Here is a 24,821-nt window from a genome sequence, read left to right on the forward strand (position 1 = left end):
CCTGTGGGATTTTAATTACTAGGAAGAGGAACATAAACCTCTGTGTACTAATAACCGAAACATGTTGTTGACAAAAATTAAGGAAGGTATACAATATTCTAGGCAAGAACATATTTCTATATGTATATAAAAAGAAGTATGACACAATCTAGTGCTCTGAAACAGAGTTCACAGAGGACAAGTTTACTCCACAGGAGCAGGAAACTCTGGCCTCCTTCTTCATTTCTCACCTTTGCACGAATATTGAATACAAAGAGGTATCATCAATTGTTCTTAAGCCAGGGGATGGCTTATATGAACATCCGCCATGACCAACAATCAGTTTCAGTGAATCTGTAGGCAAGTCACAACTACATAAACCCTGCTTTAGAGCATTGTACTAGATTAAGGTACGGTTTTCCCCTGGATTTAACTTAATAAAATGTTACATTTAAATGAGGATCTTTTCATAACATTTTTCTTTACACATTTTAATCTAATAACTTTCTCTTTATTTTCTAAGTAATAGTCTATGTGCCAACTGAAAACCCTTATTCTTTCTCTTTCCAAAAGTTTTGGTTAATGATAATACTTGCCTCTGCCTTCACAGAATCATCCTCCTGAGACTCACAGTTATGCTGCCTTACCTACAGTAAACACTGACTAGGACACAATATTCATATCTTCTGCTGAAAATGAAGGTGTAAGTATGACCTACATGAAATTGGGAAGGTAGTCCTTACTTCCATTCTGTACTTTTACATGTGAATCAAATGCAATGAAATATCTTTACATTTAACTTGGAAGGAGTTTGTTAAATGTTAATTTAACCTTTCTTGACTGCATAGGAAAACAATAAATATTCTTTGTAAGAGATTTTCTTTTTTAGTCATTGTGACAAAAACCTTAGAGGGGAAATAAAATAACAATGAAAACAATCAGTCAGTTAGGAATAAATTTTAAGTCAGAATCTGCCTGTATTATAAAAGCCTGAAGAGATAGCCTATTTAAAGACTGGGAGGTTGTTCCATAAAGACAACTGGAACCTGAGCAAAATCTAGTACTCCAAGGGTCAAGAATTAACAAGGTCAGGTGAATTTCAGAAAATGTTATTTGAAAGCTCATGTAGCAATATGATATTAATATTTTAATATTAGAGGTATATCTAAACAAAACGATGAGGTTGAAACCAGAAAGGCCAACACAGAATTATTACAGTGTATTTTTAAATTTATACAGTTAGAAGTCCTTTATTTTTAATAATTAGTGTTCTAGGCTAAGCGTGGTAGTCCATACATGTTATCCCAGCTACTTGGGAGGCTGAGGCAGAAGAATCCCTTGAACCAGGGAGTTGGAGGCTGCAGTGAGCTGAGATCGCGCCACTGCATGCCAGCCTGGTGACAGAATGAGACTCTGTCTTGATAATAATAATTAGTGTCATTGCTGTTTTCTTTTCCCCCCTGGTAAATGCTACAATAGATAACTAGTTAGCTAGCCAGATAGTAACCGAATATTTCTTTGTTTCTAGAAATTGTCTATATTTAAGTCATTGTGCCAACTGGAAGACTCAAATAAAAGACTGCATCATTACTTCAGTGGCATAAAGGCAATTATGGAAAGTAAGGGCATGACACAAAAAATGGCATTCCAAAATCCCCCAAATCCTCATAGAGCGTAAACTCTTCTAATTGATGTAGGAAAGTGATCTTTGTGCAATATCAAACAGACAAGCTAGAGAATTAAAGTTAGAGAAGACAGGGAGGTGCTGTCAGTAGAAGAGGAGAGGATAAAATGCAGGAAAATAGGTAAAGGGTTGGTGAGACAGTGGTTGAGCCAGACAGGAGTTTGGGAGTTACAGGACACATTCTTCCTCTACTTGGAATGTTGATTTTGAACATTTCAAAATATAAAACCAAAACATCTCATTAGCCAAGAGCAGAATCCCTTGATCTCAGACTTGGTCAGATCCCCACCCTCTATTTTAAGCTCTCTTGGGAATGATTTTTTTTTTTTTTTTAAGTTACAAAAGTAATTGCTACAGAGTGCAAAGGACAACAAAGCTATAAATTATGCCACTGGACAAACTACATTCAAAAGAGTTGCTGGAAAGGGCACTGGCAAAATCTTCACTCTAAAGAGAACTTTATTCTGTGGCCAGAAGTGCACGTAGTAAAAACAGTAACTAAATTTGAAAGCTGCCTGTCAATGCTTATCTGTCCTAAACACTAACAGTAGAGATGGTTATTTCTGTACCAGCAGTACCTCTTCCTCCTCCTAAAGAAATAAGAACGTTTTGCTTTCAGGGGCCATTTCTGCACCAATCATAGGACAACAGCTGGCTCTCAGGATGGGCATGTAACCCAAATCTTGCCAATCAGAGTAACACGTATTCCTAGTTCCTGCTATGGCAATTGGCTCGCATATGGATACTTGATCCAAACCAGGCCAATAACAATTCTTCCCAGAGCTTCTGCAGAAAAGTTTTTGTCTCTTTCAAAGATCATTTAAGTGCTAAATATCATGACACTTCCATGACTTTCTCTGCTATCTTATGAGGACAGCCTGATAGAGAATGAAGTCAACTAGTAGCAAGCAAATCTACAGAGGCAGAAAAATCAACAGAGAAATCGACAGAGGTAGAGAAAAATGCCAACAGAGATCTGACAGCATCATTTCAGATACTAAATAAAGTCTATGCCTAAAATCCTCACTATCATAATCTAAACATTTCCTTTTTTTTTTTTTTTTTTTTTTTTTTACTAGTTACAGTCACTTGCTGATATGATTTGGCTGTGTTCCCACCCAAATATCATCTTGAATTTTAGTTTCCATATCCCCATGTGTTGTGAGAGGGAACGGGTGGAAAGTAATTGAATCATCGGGGCTATTGGGGTGATCAGACCCAACACCAGGTCATGGGGGCTACGAAGTCCGGAAGAGTCAAAGGAATGACAAAAGACAAGTTAAGAGATAAAGGGGGACCAGGGGGCCAATGCTAGTATGGAGGGTACGAAGGCACCGAGCTATGGAAGCCCACACTATTTACTGGTGATCAAACAAAGAAACAGATGGTAAGGCTGTGGGGATTGAAAGGAAGTGGTGTATCAAGCGATTGAGCTACTGCTGTGATGGTTTAGCATTTTCTTTGAAACATACAGTACTTGAGACAATGGGAGTGCTACAAGCAAGGAGCCATCAAGTCTAGACACATGCCGAAGGCCATGGGGGTTTCAGACCCTGGACCCCGGACATGTTCCAAGACATGCATTATGTCAGACACGCAAGCCCTGCCTCAGTTTCTCTCCTAACACTCAGCTTTTCTCCCAAAATGGGGCAGTTACTCTCATGCGAGTTTTTTTTTTTTTTTTTTTTTAATACTTTAAGTTCTAGGGTATATGTGCACAACATGCAGGTTTATTACATATGTATACATGTGCCATGTTGGTGTGCTGCACACCTTAACCCATTATTTACATTAGGTATATCTCCTAATGTTACCCCTCTGCCTTCCCCCCACCCCACGACAGGCCCCGGTGTGTGATGTTCCCCACCCTGTGTCCAAGTGTTCTCATTGTTCAATTCCTACCTATGAGTGAGAACATGTGATGTTTGGTTTTTTGTCCTTGCGATAGTTTGCTCAGAATTATGGTTTCCAGCTTCATCTATGTCCCTACAAAGGACATGAACTCATCCTTTCTTATGGCTGCATAGTATTCCATGGTGTGTATGTGCCAGATTTTCTTAATCCAGTCTATCATTGATGGACATTTGGGTTGGTTCCAAGTTTCATTGATGGACATTTGGGTTGGTTCCAAGTTTTTGCTATTGTAAATAGTGCTGCAAAAAACATACGTGTGCATGTGTCTTCACAGCAGCATGATTTATAATCCTTTGGGAATATGCCCAGTAATGGGATGGCTGGGTCAAATGGTATTTCTAGTTCTAGATCCTTGAGGAATCGCCACAGTGTCTTTCACAATGGTTGAACTAGTTTACAGCCCCACCAACAGTGTAAAAGCATTCCTATTTCTCCACATCCTCTCCAGCACCTGTTGTTTCCTGACTTTTTAATGATTGCCATTCTAACTGGTGTGAGATGGTATCTCATTGTGGTTTTGATTTGCATTTCTCTGATGGCCAGTGATGATGAGCATTTTTTATGTGGCTGTTGGCTGCGTAAATGTCTTCTTTTGAGAAGTATCTGTTCATACCCTTTGCCCACGTTTTGATGGGGTTGATTTTTTCTTGTAAATTTGTTTAAGTTCTTTGTAGATTCTGGACATTAGCCTTTTGTCAGATGGGTAGATTGTAAAAATTTTCTCCCATTCTGTAGGTTGCCTGCTCACTCTGATGGTAGCTTCTTTTGCTGTGCAGAAGCTCTTTAGTTTAATTAGATCCCATTTGTCAATTTTGGCTTTTGTTGCCATTGCTTTTGGTGTTTTAGTCATGAAGTCCTTGCCCATGCCTACGGCCTGAGGTTTTCTTCTAGGGTTTTTATGGTTTTAAGTTTTTAACCCATCTTGAATTAATTTTTGTATAAGGTGTAAGGAAAGGATCCAGTTTCACCTTTCTACATATGGCTAGCCAGTTTTCCCAGCACCATTTATTAAATAGGGAATCCTTTCCCCATTTCTTGTTTTTCTCAGGTTTGTCAAAGATCAGATGGTTGTAAATGTGTGGTATTATTTCTGGGGGCTCTATTCAGTTCCATTGGTCTATATCTCTATTTTGGTACCAGTACCATGCTGTTTTGGTTACTGTAGCCTTGTAGTATCATTTGAAGTCTGGTAGCGTATTCTTTTTGTTTAGGATTGTCTTGGCAATGCGGGCTCTTTTTTTGGTTCCATATCAACTTTATAGTAGTTTTGTCCAATTCTGTGAAGAAAGTCCTTGGTAGCTTGATGGGGATGGCATTGAATCTATAAATTACCTTGGTCTGTATGGCCATTTTCACAATATTGATTCTTCCTATCCATGAACATGGTATGTTCTTCCACTTGTTTGTGTCCTCTTTTATTTCATTGTGCAGTGGTTTGTAGTTCTCCTTGAAGAGGTCCTTTGCATCCTTTGTAAGCTGGATTCCTAGGTACTTTATTCTCTTTGAAGCAACTGTGAATGGGAGTTCACTCATGATTTGGCTCTCTGTTTGTCTGTTATTGGTGTACAGGAATGCTTGTGATTTTTGCACATTGATTTTGTATCCTGAGAGTTTGCTGAAGTTGCTTATCCATGTAAGGAGATTTTGGGCTGAGACGATGGGGTTTTCTAAATATACAATCATGTCATCTGCAAACAGGGACAATTTGACTTCCTCTTTTCCTAAATGAATACCCTTGATTTCTTTCTCTTGCCTGACTGCCCTAGCCAGAACTTCCAACACTATGTTGAATAGGAGTGGTGACAGAGGGCATCCCTGTCTTGTGCCAGTTTTCAAAGGGAATGCTTCCAATTTTTGCCCATTCAGTATGATATTGGCTGTGGGTCTGTCATAAATAGCTATTATTTTGAGATACGTCCCATCAATACCTAGTTTATTGAGAGTTTTTAGCATGAAGGGCTGTTGAATTCTGTTGAAGGCCTTTTCTGCATCTATTGAGATTATCATGTGATTTTTGTCTTTGGTACTGTTTAAATGATGGATTACGTCTATTGATTTGTGTATGTTGAACCAGCCTTGCATCCCAGGGATGAAGCCAACTTGATCGTGGTGGATAAGCTTTTTGATGTGCTGCTGGATTCGGTTTGCCAGTATTTTATTGAGGATTTTTGCATTGATGTTTATCAGGGATATTGATCTAAAATTCTTTTTTTGTTGTCTCTCTGCCAGGCTTTGGTATCAGGATGATGTTGGCCTCACAGAATGAATTAGGGAGGATTCCCTCTTTTTCTGTTGATTGAAATAGTTTCAGAAGGAATGATACCAGCTCCTCTTTGTACCTCTGGTAGAATTTGGCTGTGAATCCATCTGGTCCTGGACTTTTTCTGGTTGGTAGGCTATTAATTATTGCCTCAATTTCAGAACCTGTTACTGGTCTATTCAGGGATTCAACTTCTTCCTGGGTTAGTCTTGGGATGGTATATGTGTCCAGGAATTTATCCACTTCTTCTAGATTTTCTAGTTTATTTGCATTGAGGTGTTTATAGTATTCTCTGATGGTAGTTTGTATTTCTGTGGGATCAGTGGTGATTTCTCCTTTATCATTTTTTATTGCATCTATTTTATTCTTCTTGTGATAGTGAGTTCTCATGAGATGTGATGGTTTTATAAGGGGCTCTTTCCCCTTTTGCTAGGCACTTCTCTCAGCCCCCACGTGAAGAAGGACATGTTTGCTTCCCCTTCTACCATGATTGTAAGTTTCCTGAGTCCTCCCCAGCCCTGCAGAACTGTGAGTCAATTAAACTTCTTTCCTTTATAAATTACCCAGTTTTGGGCAGTTCCATATTATAGAAGCATGAGAATTGGTACTGGGAGTAGTGGGGTCCTGCTGTAAAGATACCCAAAAATGTGGGACCAATTTCGGAACTGGGTAACAGGCAGAGGTAGGAACCATTTGGAGGGCTCAGAAGAAGACAGGAAAATGTGGGAAAGTTTGAAACATCCTAGAGACACAGAGAGTTCAGAGGACAGGAAGATTTGGGAAAGTGTGGAAATTCTTAGAGACTTGTTGAATGGCTTTGACCAAAATGCTGATAGTGATATGGATAATGAAGTCCAGACTGAGGTGGTCTCAGACGGAGATAAGGAACTTGTTGGGAACTGGATTAAATGTCACTCTTGCTATACATTAGGAAAGAGACTGGAGGCTTTTTGCTCTTGCCCTAGAGATCTGTGGAACTCTGAACTTGAGAGAGATTATTTAGAGTATCTGGCGGAAGACATTTCTAAGTGGCAAAGCATTCAAGAGGTGACAGGGCATAAGACTTCGGAAAATTTGCAGCCTGATAATGCAGCAGAAAAGAAAACCCTACTTTCTGAAGAGAAAGTCAAGCCAGCTACAGCAATTTGCATAAGTAACAAGGAGCCAAATGCTAATCACCAAGACAATGGGAAAAATGTCTCCAGGGAATGTCAGAGACCTTTACGGCAGCCCTTCCATCACAGGCATGGAGGCCTAGGAGGGAAAAATGGTTTTATGGGCCCAGTCCAGGGTCTCTATGCTGTGTCCAGCCTAGGTACTTAGTGCTCTGCATCCCAGCAGCTCCAGCTGTGGCTAAAAGGGGTAAAGGTACAGCTCAGGCTATTGCATCAGAGAATGTAAGCTCCAATCCTTGGTGGCTTCCATGTGATGTAGGCCCTGTGGATGTACAGAAGACAAGAATTGAGGTTTGGGAATCTCCACTTAGATTTTAGAGGATCTATGGAAACGCTTGTATCTCCAGGCAGAAGTCTGCTGTACAGGCAGAGCCCTCATGGAGAACCTCTGCTAGGGCAATGCAGAAGGGAAATGTGGAGTTGAATCCCCTACAGAGGGTCCCCACTGGGGCACTGCCTAGTGGAGCTGTGAGAAGAGGGTCACTGTCCTCCAGACCCCAGAATTGTAGGTCCATCGACAGCTTGCACTGTGCACCTGGAAAAGCCACAGAAACTCAATGCTAGCGGTTGAAAGCAGCTGACAGTGGGGCTGTACACTGTAAAGCCACACGGGCAGAGCTGCCCAAAGCCACAGGAGCCCACCTCTTGCATCAGCATGATCAGAAAGTGAGACATGGAGTCAAAGGGGTTCATTTCAGAACTTTATGATTTGACTGCCCCACTGGATTTTGGAATTACATGGGTCCTATAGCCCCTATATTTAAGTCAATTTCTCCATTTGTATTTAATCAATGCCTGTACCCCCATTGTATCTAGGAAGTAACTAACTTGCTTTTGATTTTACAGGCTTATAGTCAGAAGGGACTTGCCTGTCTCAGATGAGACTTTGGATTTGGAGTTTTGGGTTAATGCTTGAATGAGTTAAGATTTTGGGGGACTGTTGGAAAGTGATGACTGTGTTTTGAAATGTGAGGATATGAGATTGGGAGGGGGGCCAGGGGCAGAATGATATAATTTGGCTGTGTCCCCACCCAAATCACATTTTGAATTATAGTTTCCATAATCCTCACATGTCATTGGAGGGACCAGATGGGAGGTAACTGGATCATGGGGGTGGGTGCCCTCATGCTGTTCTCATGATAGTGAGTGGGTTCTCACAAGGCCTGATGGTTTTATAAGGGGCTTCTCTTTCTTTTGTTCAGTACTTCACCTTCCTGCTGACATGTGAAGAAGGAAGTGTTTGCTTCCCCTTCCGCCACGACTGTAAGTTTCCTGAGGCCTCTCAAGCTCTGTGGAACTGAGTAAATTAAACCTCTTTCCTTTATAAATTACCCAGTCTCAGGCAGTCCTTTTTTTTCAGACAGGGTTAACTCTGTCAGTCACCCAGGCTGGAGTGCAGTGGTACAATCTTGGCTCACTGCAAACTCCACCGCCCAGGTTCAAGAAATTCTCCCGCTTCAGCCTCCAAAGTAACTGAGATTACAAGCACATGCCACCATGCCCAGATCATTTTCTTTTTTGGTAGGGATGGGTTTTTACCAGACTGGCCAAGCTGGTCTCGATCTCCTGACCTCTGGTGATCCGCCCATCTTGGTCTCCCAAAGTGCTAGGATTACAGGAATGAGCCACCACATCTGGCCTCAGGCAGTTCTTTATAACACCTTGAGAATGGACTAATACACTAGCTAACTATCTGTGGTCACTTGAGAAGAGTCTTAACACTTCCTTGTATGAATCCCTATATGTTTCAATGTAAGCCTTTACCTGTTCAGGAAAGTTATTTTATTATGGCATATCTCTAGCAGAATGGTATGATTATTTCTAGATCTGATGCAATATTGGTTTCTCCTCTTCTCAGGTCACATGTAAAATTTCCCTGTTCAACACGAAGAAAAAGGAGAAAGGTCATCTCTTCTTAACAGAATGGACACTTAACACTTTTAAGTTATTCTTTGGTTTGTTCAATATAAATGTCTATAATGTCAGCAATATTGAAATTGGTCATTTTGTTTCTCCCACAGCTTGTGCTCAGGGGCAAACGATAATATATCTTTCAAATAAAAAGCATTGGGACGATTTAAAGGTTTTCTTTGCACACAAGTGCACAGGTAACCCTATTCCCACTCCTACTCAGAGTGATAACAAAGAAAAAAGTAGTGGTAAGAGAGCAACATGCTTTCTATTAATCCATCAAGCAGAAAAAAAAATTAGGCACTCTCTAAGTCTGAGAAAATACATACCTCTAAAGTTTTGTGTTTGAGAAATAACAAAATATCTCCAACTAAAAAATAACAAAATTCCTTCAAGGAGGGATTGCCTTCAATCTCTCCTTCAACATACTGTGCATGCTTCTATGACCATTCTCTTCCTAAAATATGGACCAGTACATGACCCTGTTCTTCAACAAAACCATTTCTTCTGATAGCCTAAAAAGGGAAGTTCAAATCTCTCAGCTTAGTATTCAAAGTTCTTCACCATTTGATCCTCTCTACCATTACACACCCACCACTTACCACACCTCCAAGGCATCTCAGGCTCCAGAGAAACACATCATTCTCAAATTATTTTCTCCATCTCCAGTCTAACACTATTTGTAGTTCTCATTTCTGTGTAACCTATCTGTTATTTTATTTTCAGTAACTGTTCCTGAGTATCCATTAGGTACTAGTCAGCTACTGATGTCTTGCCTATTCTTCAAGGCCCAATATACATTACATTCCCATATATCTCCTCATTATGACTAATCTTTCTATGCTTCAATACTTAGATTACTTCTTACTTAAAGCCACAGCACTGTAGCAGACACTATGTTTGCCTACACAACTACAACACACCCTCCACTTCTTCCTTAATGCTGTGGTGAGTTATTTAGGTCACTGGTATGGTTTGAATATTTGTGCCCTTGCAAAATTCATATGTGAAATCCTAACCCCTAAGGTGATGGTATTTGAAGGCAGGGTCTTTGGGAGGTGATTACGTCATGAACGGGATCACTATTCTTATAGAAGAGGCCCACGAGAGATCCCTCGTCCATTTAACAATGGGAAGACATATGTATATTTGTGCCATGTTGGTGTGCTGCACCCATTAACTCGTCATTTACATTAGGTATATCTCCTAATGCATGTATACATACGTAACAAACCTACACGTTGTGCACATGTACCCTAGAACTTAAAGTATAATAATAAAAAACAAACAAAAAAAAACAATGGGAAGACACAGAGAGAAGACAGTCATCTTTGAATGATCACTACTTTTTTCTTTGTTATCACATCTTTGAGCCAGGAAGCTAGCCCTCCCTTGCCAGATACAGAAATCTGCTGGTGCCTTGATCTTGGCCTTCCCAGAATGCAAAACTGTGAGAAATAAAATTCTGTGCTTTATAATCCACCCAGTTTATGGCTTGTTACAGCAGTTCAAACAGGATGAGGCAGTAACCACCATGCTCCAGCACATGCACGACTTAGAAGCTAGCATGTAGTTAGTTAAATTGTTAAATAGTTAAATTGTTCTCAGTTATGTGTTTGGGATAGGGCAAACATTGATTGGCTTTAGATATTTTTAAGTTCAGTATGCACTTCTAAGGTAGTCATTAAAAACAGAAATGGAGATGGGCTCCTAAAGCAAGTTTTGGGGATATGTAATGAACACTTTAAGCCAATCCGCTTCCCTGCCCCTTGCCAGTGGCTGAGGTAGGCATACCACAGAAAGGAACCATAGCGTCATCCACAACACCAGGCAAATGTTCTTTGCTGACCTTATAGTAGGGTTCCCACAACATATCTTGAAGAGGTACTGAATTGTTTGTTTGTTTGTTTATCCTTTTTCTTGCCATCATGAACAAGACTGAAATTGTGAATTGCAGTTCAAAACCCAGTTACATATTCTCAGGTCTGCAGATTCAGGATGGGGAGAGTGATGCCTTTGTATCTCTCAGGGCTAAAATTTAAGACTGCTTATGTTAAATGTGGACTAGCAGTTCCTTTCCTTTTCCTCAATCCTTTTAAGGGGCTCATGAAGACCTTCTGCTTAGAAAATAAATTCTTATGACGCACTTACTGGTCATTAAAGTCATCATCACCAAATAAACAATATTGCCTTGATTTCATTTGGAGGGTCATGCAACTAAGGAATATTTTTCATTGTTTTCATAAAATAACATTTCCTTAAAATTTTATCACCCACAACTTGCACTGGGTGATTGTAACAGTGATATAAGAAATCTATACTATCCTTGAAAACTATATCTACTAGAGTGAAACACAGAAAATGAGTGTTTGAATTTTTGAGATCTGCATGGAAGGGTTAATCTATCCACTCTTGTCTCTCCATAATAAATTAATAACAATTACTTAGAGACTGTTGATGGTAAAGATACACAGTTATGGTATAAATTAGCAAATGAACAAAAAGTAGCCTAAACATAATCAGTAACAGTAATAACTGTACTCTATTGCATATTAGGATTGGCGGCATTTTATCTTAATTGTCTACATATTTGCCTCCCTCTTGACCCAGAATATGAGCTACTTGAGGACACGAGCAATCTCCTACTTACTGCTGTTTTCTAATTACCTACCGCACTGAACTGTGGTTTGAATATTTGCATCCTTGCAAAACTCATATGTGAAATCCTAATCCCTTACTGTGGTAGGTAATTAGAAGACAATAAATGTTTGTTGAATTATAAGAGTAAATAAATGAGCAAATAATAAGGTCACATTTATTATAAACAGAAGGAAGATCAAAAAAAGTCTAAACATTTTTCATTTTAAAGAAAAACTAATTTTGATCATCTGACATTTTAAATATTTTAAAAATCTGTTTATTTCATTTAGCAGATGTAGCATTCCTATAACTCATTAAACTTTTTCCTGATTGGACCAGTTATAGTATTTGTTCTAAAATAAACTCAGGTGTTTTGGTGAAGATGAAGGACTATTTTAAATTGGACCCACTGATTAATCTATCCTTTTTCAAATGCTGTCTCTCGTCATCTTTCATTTCATAAAATCTTACATACAATATGTGTATTATTTACTTCAGAAGAGGAACAAACAGTAAAAAAAATAATAAGATTTCTACTAACAAAATGTCCCTCTGGGCTGGGTGCAGTGGCTCACATGTGTAACCTGAGCACTTCAAGAGGCTGAGGCAGCAGGATCATCTGAGGCCAAGAGCAAGATCAGTCTGCACCATCTAGCAAGACTCTGTTTCTACAAAAATAAAAATAAAAATAGCCAGGCATGGTGTGTGTACCTGTACTCAAGTTAATGAAGAGGCTTAGGTAGGAGGATTACCTGAGCCCAGGACTTGAAGCTGCAGTGAGTCAAGATCACACTACTGTACTCCAGCCTGGCCAATAGAGCAAGACCGTGCCTCTACAAAAAGTGTTGTCCCAGGGATACCATGTCAGTGACATCAGAATCCTTGAAGGAGACATAATCAACAAATAATAACCCTATGACTGTAAAGCAGAGGACTAGAAGCCCACTGATAACTCATCCATGACATTTCTATATTTAGCCATCTATTTACTCTCTCTCTCTCTCTCTCTCTCTCTCTCTTTCTTTCTCCTCTCTCTCTCTCTCTCTCTCTCTCTCTCTCTCTCTTTCTCTCTCTTTCTCCCTCCTCAGATAGCCTCTATCTCTCAGGTCTTCCACCAGGGACCAGAAACCTTCATAAAACACTCACACAGACAACACTGAAATGAAAGTCATATTTCAGTATTTTTTACACAAAGACAGTCCTAGCAATATATGTATATGCATATGTAATTTTCATTTTTCCCCTTTCTGCCTGCCCAACCTGAATGCCCTGCACCACACTGTTTGCATATCCTGGTCAGGCTGTAAAACTAACAAAACCTAATTTGTATCCAACTTACTTAGTATATTGTAATAATAGAAATTTTCAATAGCATAAACACTTTCTTCATCCTATCTTTTTCTTTATAAAAGATTATTAAAGAAGGGCAACAGGGATATGAAGACATAAGTCAAACATCTTACTTGAGTATATCCTCTTTTAAAAACACAGCTACAAATACTGATCCAGATTTTTTAGACTTGCCTATGTTTAGCAATCAAGAAAATATTAAAAACATGGCCATTTAAATTCTTACAATGCATTTAAGGGAGACACATTTGTATTTTATTTCCATAGCACTGCAATGGAAAATAGCTGATATTACCATCTTATCAAAGATAAGTTTAAATATGAACTTAAGGGTACCAGGCACTGTGAAGGAAAACTTTACTTTGCTTGACAACAGTCTACATGTTAGTTGCATCATAGACAAAGTTATGCAGAAAAACTCCTCTTGGTTCATTGCAACTAAAATTGTAGGATTAATGATAGAAAGAAAATTGTGGTTTTTAATGCAATACTGAACTGTCAGGAAAGTTAGATAATTCCTTGGGGATTATGATAAATCAAAATTTCAGTAAGGTAAATATGTCCTGGAACATGGTGGTTATCTACTGAAAGCTGGTATGCAAGGAGCAGAGTTTAATGGGCCACAGGAGGCACAGAAGCCAGGGATGGATATAACCCTGTCCATGCTTTCTCTAACATTTGTCTCTGTAAAATGGACCACTCAGTGACAGGGTATAGAGACGTATCAGTAATCAGTCTGATGACTGACTTCTCAATAGCCATAAGACAATGGAATGGTATCTTCAAGACACTGAGAAAAAGTAAACACACGACCTAAAACTATATATTCAATCTAATTAACTTCTAAGAATGAAAATTTTAACTAAATGATAAATGTGTATTTACTACCAATAGGCTTTCACTTAATAAATGTTTAAAGATTGTATTTAAGGAAGAAGTAAAATAATCCTACATGAGAAAACATTCTGAAAATCAAGAAGAAACGAAGAGCACCAAAAGTAGACATACCTGTAAAGATAAACAAAGGTGATTACACAAAATAATAAAAAACAATGTCTAATTTGTGGAGTAAAAAATATGAAACATTTATCTCAATAACCATCACATACAAATCAGGAGTGGTAGTAACTGCGGTGAGAACCAAAACCAGCTTGGACAATAAGGACCAAAACCACCTACCCTAACCAATTCACTGTTTACAGTAACACGATTTATCTATTTTACTGTCTTCAGTAGAGTCCAGGAGATTCTTGTCAAGGAAAATAACTTTACTGTTCATTATAGGAATTTCCCAAAAGAACTGTTAACTTGTTCAACTGAAGCATCAACAGTTTACTACCTAATACTACTGAACTCCTGTCCTCAAAATCCTTGCCTTGGTATTTCTGCCTCTTCCAAACTATTATATCCTGATTCTTGCCCAGTCCTAATCAAGTCCCCAAACTGAAAAATTCATCTTAGACCAAACTCCAAATTAACAAAATCTGGTGTAGCTTTTCTTCCTCCAATTCACTATTAAATCTGTCAAGGTAAAATTTTCCACCACCACAGAAAGCAAATAAACTCAGCTCTGTTTTCTCAACATAGTGTCATGGTGTCTTAGAAACTAGCATTTAGTTAGTTAAATTGTTCTCAGTTATGTATTTGGGATAGGGCAAACGTTAATTGGCTTTAGATATTTTTAAGTTCAGTGCACTTCTAAAGTAGTCATTAAAAACAGAAATTGACGTACAGTCTAAATTAGTAGAAAAGAAAAATGGAATAAGAAGACAAGCTAAATGAATGCAAGAAAGGAAACCGAAGCAACAGGAAAATGAGTACAAAACATGAAACAGAATAGAATCCAAAATATCCACACAAACAATCAATGTACTAGATTAAATTCCACAGTGAAAATACAACGATTTCTTTGGAATTTTTTAATGTTACTCATGTTCCTTTCTAGAGAGACAACTATAACATACACAGACACACATACTAACATCACTGTACACATACAAACAAGGACCTAAGAAAGTTGAAAGTGAAAGAACGGAAAGAAAGCCAGACAAAATCAAAATTACTTGATGTTGCTACATTAACATTATGCATAATATACTTTGAGGCTAAAACAAAAGATTAGTAACAATAAAGAATATTACATTTCTGAAATTGTTTGCATCAACTAACATAATTTTAAATGACATAAAGCTTTCAACAGACCAACAAGGTGAAATTTGTAAATATATGTATCCTCTATTAAAATAATTTAATGCAACTGTCTCAGAAATTGATATATCACAAAGAAAATATCAGACAAGATACAGATGCTGTGCACAACTGCAAAAGTTGATGTAATACGAACGTAAATACACTATTGCAAGAACATGCATTCTTTGAATAAAGAATATTTGAAAAAACTAAATATCTGAAGCATATGAAGCAATTATTAAATTTCGAACAACCTCATTCTTTATTCAAAACACAATTAACTTACAAATCTATAACTGCATTTTAAAAACTCATATATATATGAAAATTTAAAAATTGCTTCTATATAATCTATGCTTTAAAAGAAGAAAACAATAGATATTGTAAAAATCTTAAACTGGACAAAAAATAAAATACCACAATATCAAAATTGGCCGGGCACATGTAAAACAGAGTATCTATAAAGAAATTATTAAGTTTATATGAACAATTTAAAAATAAAACAATTAAAATAACATTCAACTTCAGAAGTTAGAAAGTACTTCATAACAGAAGAGAACAAAGGATATAATGAATGTAAAAAATAAATTTAAAGAAAATATATATATATAGAGAGAAGCTAGCTATGTGGAGAAAGAGATGTGCTTTGTGGAAAATTATTCATAATTTCTGCTTTGAATAATTCCCTCCTGGCTATTTAATTCCAATTCTATCAGAGCTCAGCACCTTTCATTGTCTTTGAACTATTTTACAACTCAGTAAGGTATAAATGATTTATATCAAATAAAAATAATTATTGTCTATAGACATATAAATAATGTCCAGTGAAAGTTTAATTGACTTCCTCACTGTGGAAGAGGCCATTTTTGCCTCCATTTGCACATTTATTTCTATATTCCCAATCTATAACTGTGTCTGTTCTTTGAATTGTTATTAAACTGGTTATAACATCTGACTGACCCCTTTATTAATAAGTTAAATAAAACATTTAATACGTGTTTACTTAACATCTGCAGAGAAGTCACAATTTTACCTTTTAAAAACATTACTCTTTAACAGTCATAACAGAGCCAAAATTTGTTTCTTTGAAAGAACAATGAATAAACCAAACCATAGGCAAAACTGAGAAAACAGAAAAGCAAAGTAAAATGAAGAGTGAGCACAAAACAATATGAGCAATAAAACAAAAGACATAAAGATGCAGCAGAAATTAAAACCTATTAAGGAGACATTGTGAAAACACTAATGACAATAAAACTGAACACTTCAAAAAAATGCCTAGAAAACATAAAATTAATAATTGTCTTTGAAAGTGGACTCATAAATGGATGCTAAAAAAATTGGGTGCTAGACTGTCACAGAACAAGATTTGCATGTTTTTAAAGTATATCCCCCAAAATCACATTGATTACAGCGTAGAAAAACAAAGCACATTCACAACAGAGAAATCTGGTGGATAGTCACCAAACTCATGTCATGGATAATGCAAGAAAGTGACATTATAAGCAATCAGAAATACTTATCACAAAAGCATTCTGGACAATATATTTAAGCAGGACCTAATTATGAAGAAATATTAAGATAAATTAATATTGAGAGACAGTCTGTAGAATGGTTAGGAATTGTTCAAAGTATCAATGTCATGAAAGGTAAGAAAAGACAAGGAGACTTCCACACTAAAGAAGACGAAAGAGTTACAATAACCAAATGCAATATAAAATTTATAATTTTTTATTAGGTCAAAAAGATGAAAAAATGATTTAAAAACATTTGTGGATGATGGGAAACACTGGGTAAGAGTTTCATATTAATGTTCAATTTATTTCACATTATAGTGGTACTGATGTTCCATGGGAAATATCCTTGTTCTTAAACAACACACAGTGGGTACACAGTGTCATAATGTTGGCAGCTAACTTTTAAATCCAAAAGAAAAGAATAATAAAGATATTTTCCCTACGGGGAAAATGCTTCTTAGCAAAATAAAAATGAAGGAAAGTACTTCAAATGATAAAGTAAATTGAAGGAAAACAAAACAAAAACAAAACATAAACCTTCATCGACCATCATACTCAATATTGACATGTTAACAGCAAATCCTTTAGTCCCAATGGCTGCTGGCGAAACAATTTCAGCAAGAAAGTTAATAATGATAGATTTTGGTTGTAACACAAAGAATAAAATAAATACTATTAATTTTTGCTAATATAAATGACAGAACAAAGACATGAAAAAAGGAAGGACAGACAAACTTCTTTGCTGAAGAATTCCAAGTAATATATGCATATACCCTTTAGAAGGTGGAGCGTAATCAGTATCTCTTTGAGTATGGGCTAGAGTTAGCTACATATTTACAAATAATAAAATATTAAAGGAAAATATATTACCTTACCAGAGCAGAAACCCAGCAGACACCACCATACATAAGTGATCAAAGCTAATATCACCACTAATAAGTAAGGCTGGTTGTATGTACCTCCTGATATGATAAGAGTGTATCACCTATTTGGAATTCTTCCCCAAAACTTATAATCTCAGTTTAAGCATGACAAAATGTGTGAACAATACAAACTGGGGGGATTTTCTACAAAATACCTGACCAGTACTATTCAAAACTGTCTAGCCACGAGACACAAGGAAAGAGAAACAGTCACAGATTCTAGGTGACTAATGAGACATTACAACTAAATGTAATGAGTTTAATCTGAAAAAGATCCTGAAACAGAAAAAGGTGATAAACTGGAAAGAGTGCTGACATCCAAATAAGACCTGTAGTTTAGTTAATAATACTGTATGAATGTTGATTCTTAGTTATGCAAATATGCCAAAGTAATGTAGGATGCTAACACTGGAGGAACCTGAGTTAAAAGTATACAAAACTCTCTGTACTATCTTTACAACATCTTGTAAATCTGAAGTTATTCCAAATCTTAAAGTTTAAGTTAAAACAAAGAATAAAAGCAGGAAGAAGACAAAGGTATATACTAATTCAATCAACAACCTAATAAGAGATAGAAAAGGAACAGTAAAAGACTCAGAAGAAAAAAATATTTGATCTCACAAACAATATCATCTTTGGCATAATAAAATATAATTTCTACAACTGTCAAAATAAATGAAAAAGCTTAATAAGTTTTCTAGATATAAGATCAATACTAAAAAATCAATTGCATTTCTAAACACCAGCAATATACAGTAAGAAATGTAGTGTCAAAGAAAGATTTTAGCAATAGCCTAGAAGGAATCTAGAACTAACTCTAAATAATGGATTATTCATAATAACATCATTATGAATACAATTTTAAAAGCATATAAACATTAAAGAAGACTCCAATAAATGGAGCAATGTAAATAAAGTTCTCAAGGACAAAGTCATTATTACTGTGATGTCACTTCTCTGCAAAATGATCTATACATTCAATGTTCTTACAATAAAAATGACAACAGTAGTTTTCAATGAACTTTACAACCTATTTCTCAAGGTTGAAAAGGTTGAAACCAGTAGCTTTCAAAGAACTCTACAACCTATTTTTATACTAAAGAGCAAAACAGCCAGAATGCTCCAAAATGGGAATAAAATAAGGTGAGATTTGCTTATTACAAAGCTTCTAGAATGCTACAGCAGTTAAGACGGTGTCATTCAATTAAGAAAAACAAAACTGAGTAACAGAAGAAACAGAGCAGACTACATATAGAAACCCAATCTGCAAGCTAGCTGGCTTTGCACTTCATTGGGGAAAAGAATGACTATTCAATAAATGATGCTGGCATACTATTGGATACCCTCCTGAAAAATCTCATACCACAAACATAAATAAATTCCAGATAAATAATGAAAAATTAAAGGTAAAATTTAAATAGACAAACAGATCAATAGAAAGGAGCAAAAGACATGAGCGGGCATGATAAAAAGGTAATATGAATGGCCAATAATAAATATAAAAATTTCTCAACCTTATTAGTAATCAGAAAAACAAAATAAAACCAATGAGAAGGTACAATTTCACACTTACCCATATTACAATTTTTTTAAAAGATCAGAAGTTGGTGAAAATGCTGTGCAACAAAAATTTGTGTATATTATTGGGAAATGTATAAACTGATCACTTTGAAAAAACAATTTAACTCTACCTAGTAAAGCTGAAAATATAAATGTCTTAAAACACTGAAACCATTCTCAGAAAGTCTCAAAGTTGTCTTCCTCTTTTGCATAAGGAGAAGTGGAAACAAGTCAAATGTTCATCAAAGCAGAAGATACAGAAAAGGTCATTTCTATGATGAAATATTATACATCAAAGACAACAAATGATCTAATAAGCTATCAGCCTCAATATGAACTAATTTTAAAAGCCTAATTTTTTTTTAGTTTTGCTTGTTCTGAAACATACGTTAAATCATAAAAGAAAGCACACAGTATTACTCCATTGATACCTATTTCAGAACAGCCAAGGAATTAACTATTTTTGTAAGATCACACATAGAGAAATATGTGCTTCTTATAAAATTATAGAGAAAATCAGGAGAATGAATAACAAAATTTAGGACAATGATTATATTTGCAGTGACAAGAAGGTGGAATCAGGAAAGAATATGGGTAGTGGGTGTCACATGGCTCTCTTGGTGTTGACCTGTGGGAACTGGAACTCTAGGAAAAAGCACAAGAAAGTGCTAATAATATTCCAGTGACTGCTACTTTTGTAATGAAGTCCTTTGTCTCTGACCCAGAAGTCTCCTATCTTCCATTAGCATCCACAAAAGGGATAGGATTACTTACTACTTTGCAAGTAGGGCAAAATCTTACACCCTTTGTAATTTTTGACAAGATTATGTTTACATAAAAAAAAGACAAGAGGTGCAGTACAGCATGATGAAAACCTGACTAAATAGGTGTTAGGAAAAATGAGTTTAGCATTTGTTTAGGTACAAAATCTGAATGAGATCTAGGGCATCTGCTTTATTCCTCTGGTCGTCTTCTAAAGATAATCAGGGTAGCTTGTAGTTCTCAAAGTCTAAAATTATAGATGTAAGGAAAAAAACAACATGAAATGTACAGTCACAGAAAGAACAAACGTGAAGAATATGTAACCATGTAAATGCTAAAGATAAAAACTGTGATGACAGCAAGTACAAAGTTTATTTCATTTGTACTGAAATATTTATTTGTAATATACCATGAGATGAAAATTCTCTTTTAACTTGTATATCAAAGAGAAAATAAAAAATCCAGTGAAGAAGTTCAAGTAAAATATTTTCATGTTATACAAATGTCACTGAAGTGAAAAATCTTCAGTAAGACCACCCAACCTTGACAAGTGTATTCATATGGGATTTACAGAGTAATATTTGTATGACATACAGTAGGTGGTCTTTTGCGTGGGTGAAATACTCCAGCTGACTTTGGTTCATGAATGCTTCTAGGATAATTATGATGAATTCCTACCTGGCAAGGCATAACGTTAGCCTAAATATCTAATGCTGCTTTCTGAACTGTATGTCTTCTTTGTGATGTAATATTCAAACTTCTTAGTCCTGTGCATGTGTATGTATCCAGGTAACATGTACCCGTGGATAGAGCTTTTTCTTTTAGTAGGTTATCATTTATTTTATTGATTTGACTATGAGGAAGGTCAAATATAAGATTTTCAGCACTAACCGCAACTTAGGTTTTCTAGCACAACTATATTCCTTTATAAAGCTTTGTATTCTCTATTCCTTATTTTAAATGGTTTTATTCCATATATGCTTTTTTACCATAAATTATATTAAATCATTTTAGAAGTAGGAAGAAAATAATGACCACGTACGCACAGCGTATCTTCTGATTTTAAATTAAGACTTCAAATAAAACATGGCTTCAATGAGGCTGGAAATTTCTCAGATCATCAGAAAAATAAAACAAAAGATGTCATTTAAAATCAGATCATCAAAATTAAGCAATTTGAAAGACTTTAACAGTTGTTACATTGTTGGAATTTCAAGTATGATAACTTACTTGCATATGTCATCTTCTGGGTCTTCAAGCCCAAATCTTTCATCAAACGTAAGTTGTATCCATACATTTTCCTCTACTGCTACTAATCTCCATACCAAGACCGTATTTCTTGGATAAGTATGAGGAAACCTTGGGCTGTGAATACTTCCATTAGTAGACACAGTAATAATTCTCTCATGCTGAGGATCTTGTACTCCTAAAGCAAAAACATAGACACAGGCATACATTTAGAGCACAGATTTCTAAAATTATAGGTATCAAAACAAATGTTTATTATTTGCACTTTACCTCAGACAAGTGCTGAGTGTGTTTTATACGACATACGCCAAATACCAATCTTCCCAGAACTGATCCAGAAAAAAGATTATTTTATCATCATTGAATAAAAACCTGTTTCATATTTATACTTGAAAGAACATAGAAAATTACTCTTTCAAGGAATTTACTGAAATGTCAACTATAAACTCTTTTGGAGTCATAAATCACAATAAAGCTGAGTTAAGAATCAAATTTCTGAGAAGTTATCAAATACGAGACATTTTAGAATAAAAATAAACTAGACATAATTCTATTTTAAAAAACACAAATAATGATTTTAATTCCCTAACTTAAAAATAAGAGCTGCAGAGCTACAGTCAACTAATTATTCAAAGATTTGCATTAATTTTATATATGGAAAAATAAGAAGGGTATTAAGATAGTTGAGGAAAATGAAATGTGAGGATAAAAGAGGCAGAAGTGGATTAGTAGAAAAGACTGTTTTCAGCTTTTCTCACTGATCTTTGAAATGTCAATTAGCATACCATACCACACACCATTTATAGCTTCTAACCTCTTTTTATTACCATTGCTTTAGAAACTGAGCTGGCAAAAGGTTCTTAATAACAACTCATAATTTAGACCCATAACTTCTGGGGGAAAAAAAAATGGCATGCAATACAAGTTCAGAGCTTCACATGAACTGGAATTACTAAATAACCTCAAATCTTAAATGACTCTGAAAAGTAAAGCAAGATCAAAATAATGGTCTTAACCTCTTGTTATAAGGGATCTATCAGCAGTACATGAAAATATTAAAATACAAAAACTGTTGCAGGACTTCTCAATGCATGAATACACAAATATGAATTTTAAATCTCCAAGGGCAGAGTATAGTACAAAACGGCTTCCAAGTTTACTAGGCAAGGTATCTTTTCACATTTATGAAATGCTAAAACATACTGTTAATAATATCTCTCTTCCTTTTTATCAGAACGTTGGGGAGAGAATTGAGGGAAAGGGCAAGCTGGCACTGCTGAGGAAAGAAGTATTCCTATACTTAACCAGTTGAGATTTAATAATGAGATGAAACCCACAACTGATAAGTTATAAAATAAGCAGTCATTAAACCACTACAAAAAAATGTAAGAACTAGGCTAGTTATAGGCTCCAGGTCATAAAAATCCATTTAAGGATGCTAACTTCCAATGAGAAAGAAAAAACGTTTAAATATCCCATATTGAATTTCTAATATTATTTTATTTTTTAAAGAGTAAAAGCCTTAGACTGGACCTTGAACACATGAAGTGATGTGCATGGTAGGATATCTGACAATTTTTTAGTGCAACTTTTATATACTCATAATATCACAACAGTCTTTAGCAATGCCTCATTGGTTTTCATAATTTGGAGATACGCTGCACAACACTGAACACTGTATTTGCAGTAAGATCATGGAGAGATTACCATTACTTTATAAGCACCATTATTCATTAATCTGCCCCTCAACATCCACTCTCTTATATATACTTAATTACTCTCCAAAATAAGATATCATTGTATTCACTGCCTTTGGATATGTGCCATCAAGCTGTGTAACGGAGTTTACTAAGCCCTGTGAAATCATGACATTTTAGATTAAACCCTACATTTTTCTTCTTTCTACCTTTTGTCTTTGTATTATAGTTTTCTGGCTTTTCCTCTTCTCCATTTATTTCACTTCCAAAAACCTAAGTCCCATTCCACCAACCTATTCTCTCTCTACTCAATATCTTAAAACTCTGTGTCTTCTTTTATCTTCACACCAGTGATCTCACTGGTGATCCTTTATTGCTGGCTTTGAAAATGCAGAAAGCCATGTGCCAGTGGATATGGGAAGCCTCTAGAAGCTGAGAACAGTCTAAGAATGACAACCAGCAAGGAAATGAACACCTCAGTTCTAAAAGATGGAGGACCCTGGTCAGCTTGGAAGCAGACTGTTCTCCACAGCCTCCAGAAAGGAGTCTAGTCGGTGGACACCTTTATCTGAACTTTCTAAGACTCTGAACAAGAATTCAGTCACACTGTGCCTGGAATTGTAACTGACAGAACTGAAGTTGATAAAGGATACTTTAAACTGCTAAATGTGTAGAAATTTCTTACATAATATTAGAAAACTAATACTCCTTCTATCGCACACAAAGCTGTTTGAATTATGGGTATTTCTTTTTGCTCACAATTGTCAGCACTAATTACAGTAACTGCAGCTACTTTTCATTTAGTATTTATGTTAATCAAAATATGTTAACATTATTTCACATTAATAAGATACAATTTAAGAACATTGCTCTAGGAAACTTCCTGAAAGACACAATGTCAAGGGTCGTGTATTAGTTAGACTATGATTAAGGTTAAAGAACAACCTCTTTAATCCTAAACTACCCCAAATAATTGTAACGTTTTATTTATGAGATATAATTAAATAACTGAATGCCTACATTCTTCTCAGTGTTTAAATTTTTCCTCAGCAGTAAGCACCCTATATAGAACATGTTTCCTCTTAATAGATGCTAATATTTGATACTGATATTGGCTGTAATAATATATATAAAATAATCAACACCTTTTCTATGCATATTATTTAGCACCAGTGTATCTCCTAAGAATATAGAAGGAATTATAAAGTGAGAGGAATTCTCCACATTGACAAATTTTATTAAGAAAATAGGCCAGGGCGGTGGCTCACGCCTGTAATCCCAGCACTTTGGGAGGCCAAGACGGGCGGATCACGAGGTCAGGAGATCGAGACCATGTTGGCTAACATGGTGAAACCCCGTCTCTACCGAAAATACAAAAAATTAGCTGGACGTGGTGGCGGCGCCTATAGTCCCAGCTACTCGGGAGGCTGAGGCAGGAGAATGGCGTGAACCCGGGATGCGGAGCTTGCAGTGAGCCTAGATGGCGCCACTGCGCTCCAGCCTGGGCGACAGAGCTAGACTCCGCCTCAAAAAAAAAAAAAAAAGAAAAGAAAAAGAAAAAAGAAAAAGAAAATAATGCTCAGCCCAGGCACTGTGGCTCCTGTCTGTAATCCCAGCATTTTGGGAGATAGAGGCAGGTGGATCCCTTCAGCTTAAGAGTTTGAGACCAGCCTGAGCAACATGGTGAAACCTTGTCACTAGAAAAAAATACAAAAATTAGCTGGACATGGCGGCATGTGCCTTCAGTCCCAGCTACTTGGGAAGCTGAAGTGGAAGGATCACTTAAGCCTAGGAGGTTGAGGCTGCAGTGAGGTGTAATGGCACCACTGCACTACAGCCTTGATGACAGAGCAAGACCTTGCCTCAAAAATTAAAAAAAAAAAAAAAAAAAAAAAACAACAACCAACAAACAAAAAACATTAAAAAGAAAGTAATGATCATAAACTTTTGAAACTGAAATTCATTAACTATTTTCAAATATTTCTTTTAAAAATGAGTTTCTCCCTATTGT

At 36.1% G+C, this 24,821-nt stretch overlaps 1 protein-coding gene across 3 annotated transcripts in view; it reads right to left on the minus strand.

Annotated features, from left to right (window-relative positions):
* PDGFC (platelet derived growth factor C) overlaps positions 1 to 24,821 on the minus strand; it is a 217,571-nt gene that overhangs the window by 75,390 nt on the left and 117,360 nt on the right. For all 3 annotated transcript variants that reach the window (XM_008000092.3, XM_037993205.2, XM_073017687.1), the window contains one exon: positions 21,096 to 21,291. In XM_008000092.3, the coding sequence (XP_007998283.1) occupies positions 21,096 to 21,291 (196 nt within the window). The remainder of the gene's footprint in view (positions 1 to 21,095; positions 21,292 to 24,821) is intronic.

This window comes from Chlorocebus sabaeus, chromosome 7 (assembly GCF_047675955.1).
Source record: "Chlorocebus sabaeus isolate Y175 chromosome 7, mChlSab1.0.hap1, whole genome shotgun sequence".
Lineage (NCBI taxonomy): Eukaryota > Metazoa > Chordata > Mammalia > Primates > Cercopithecidae > Chlorocebus > Chlorocebus sabaeus.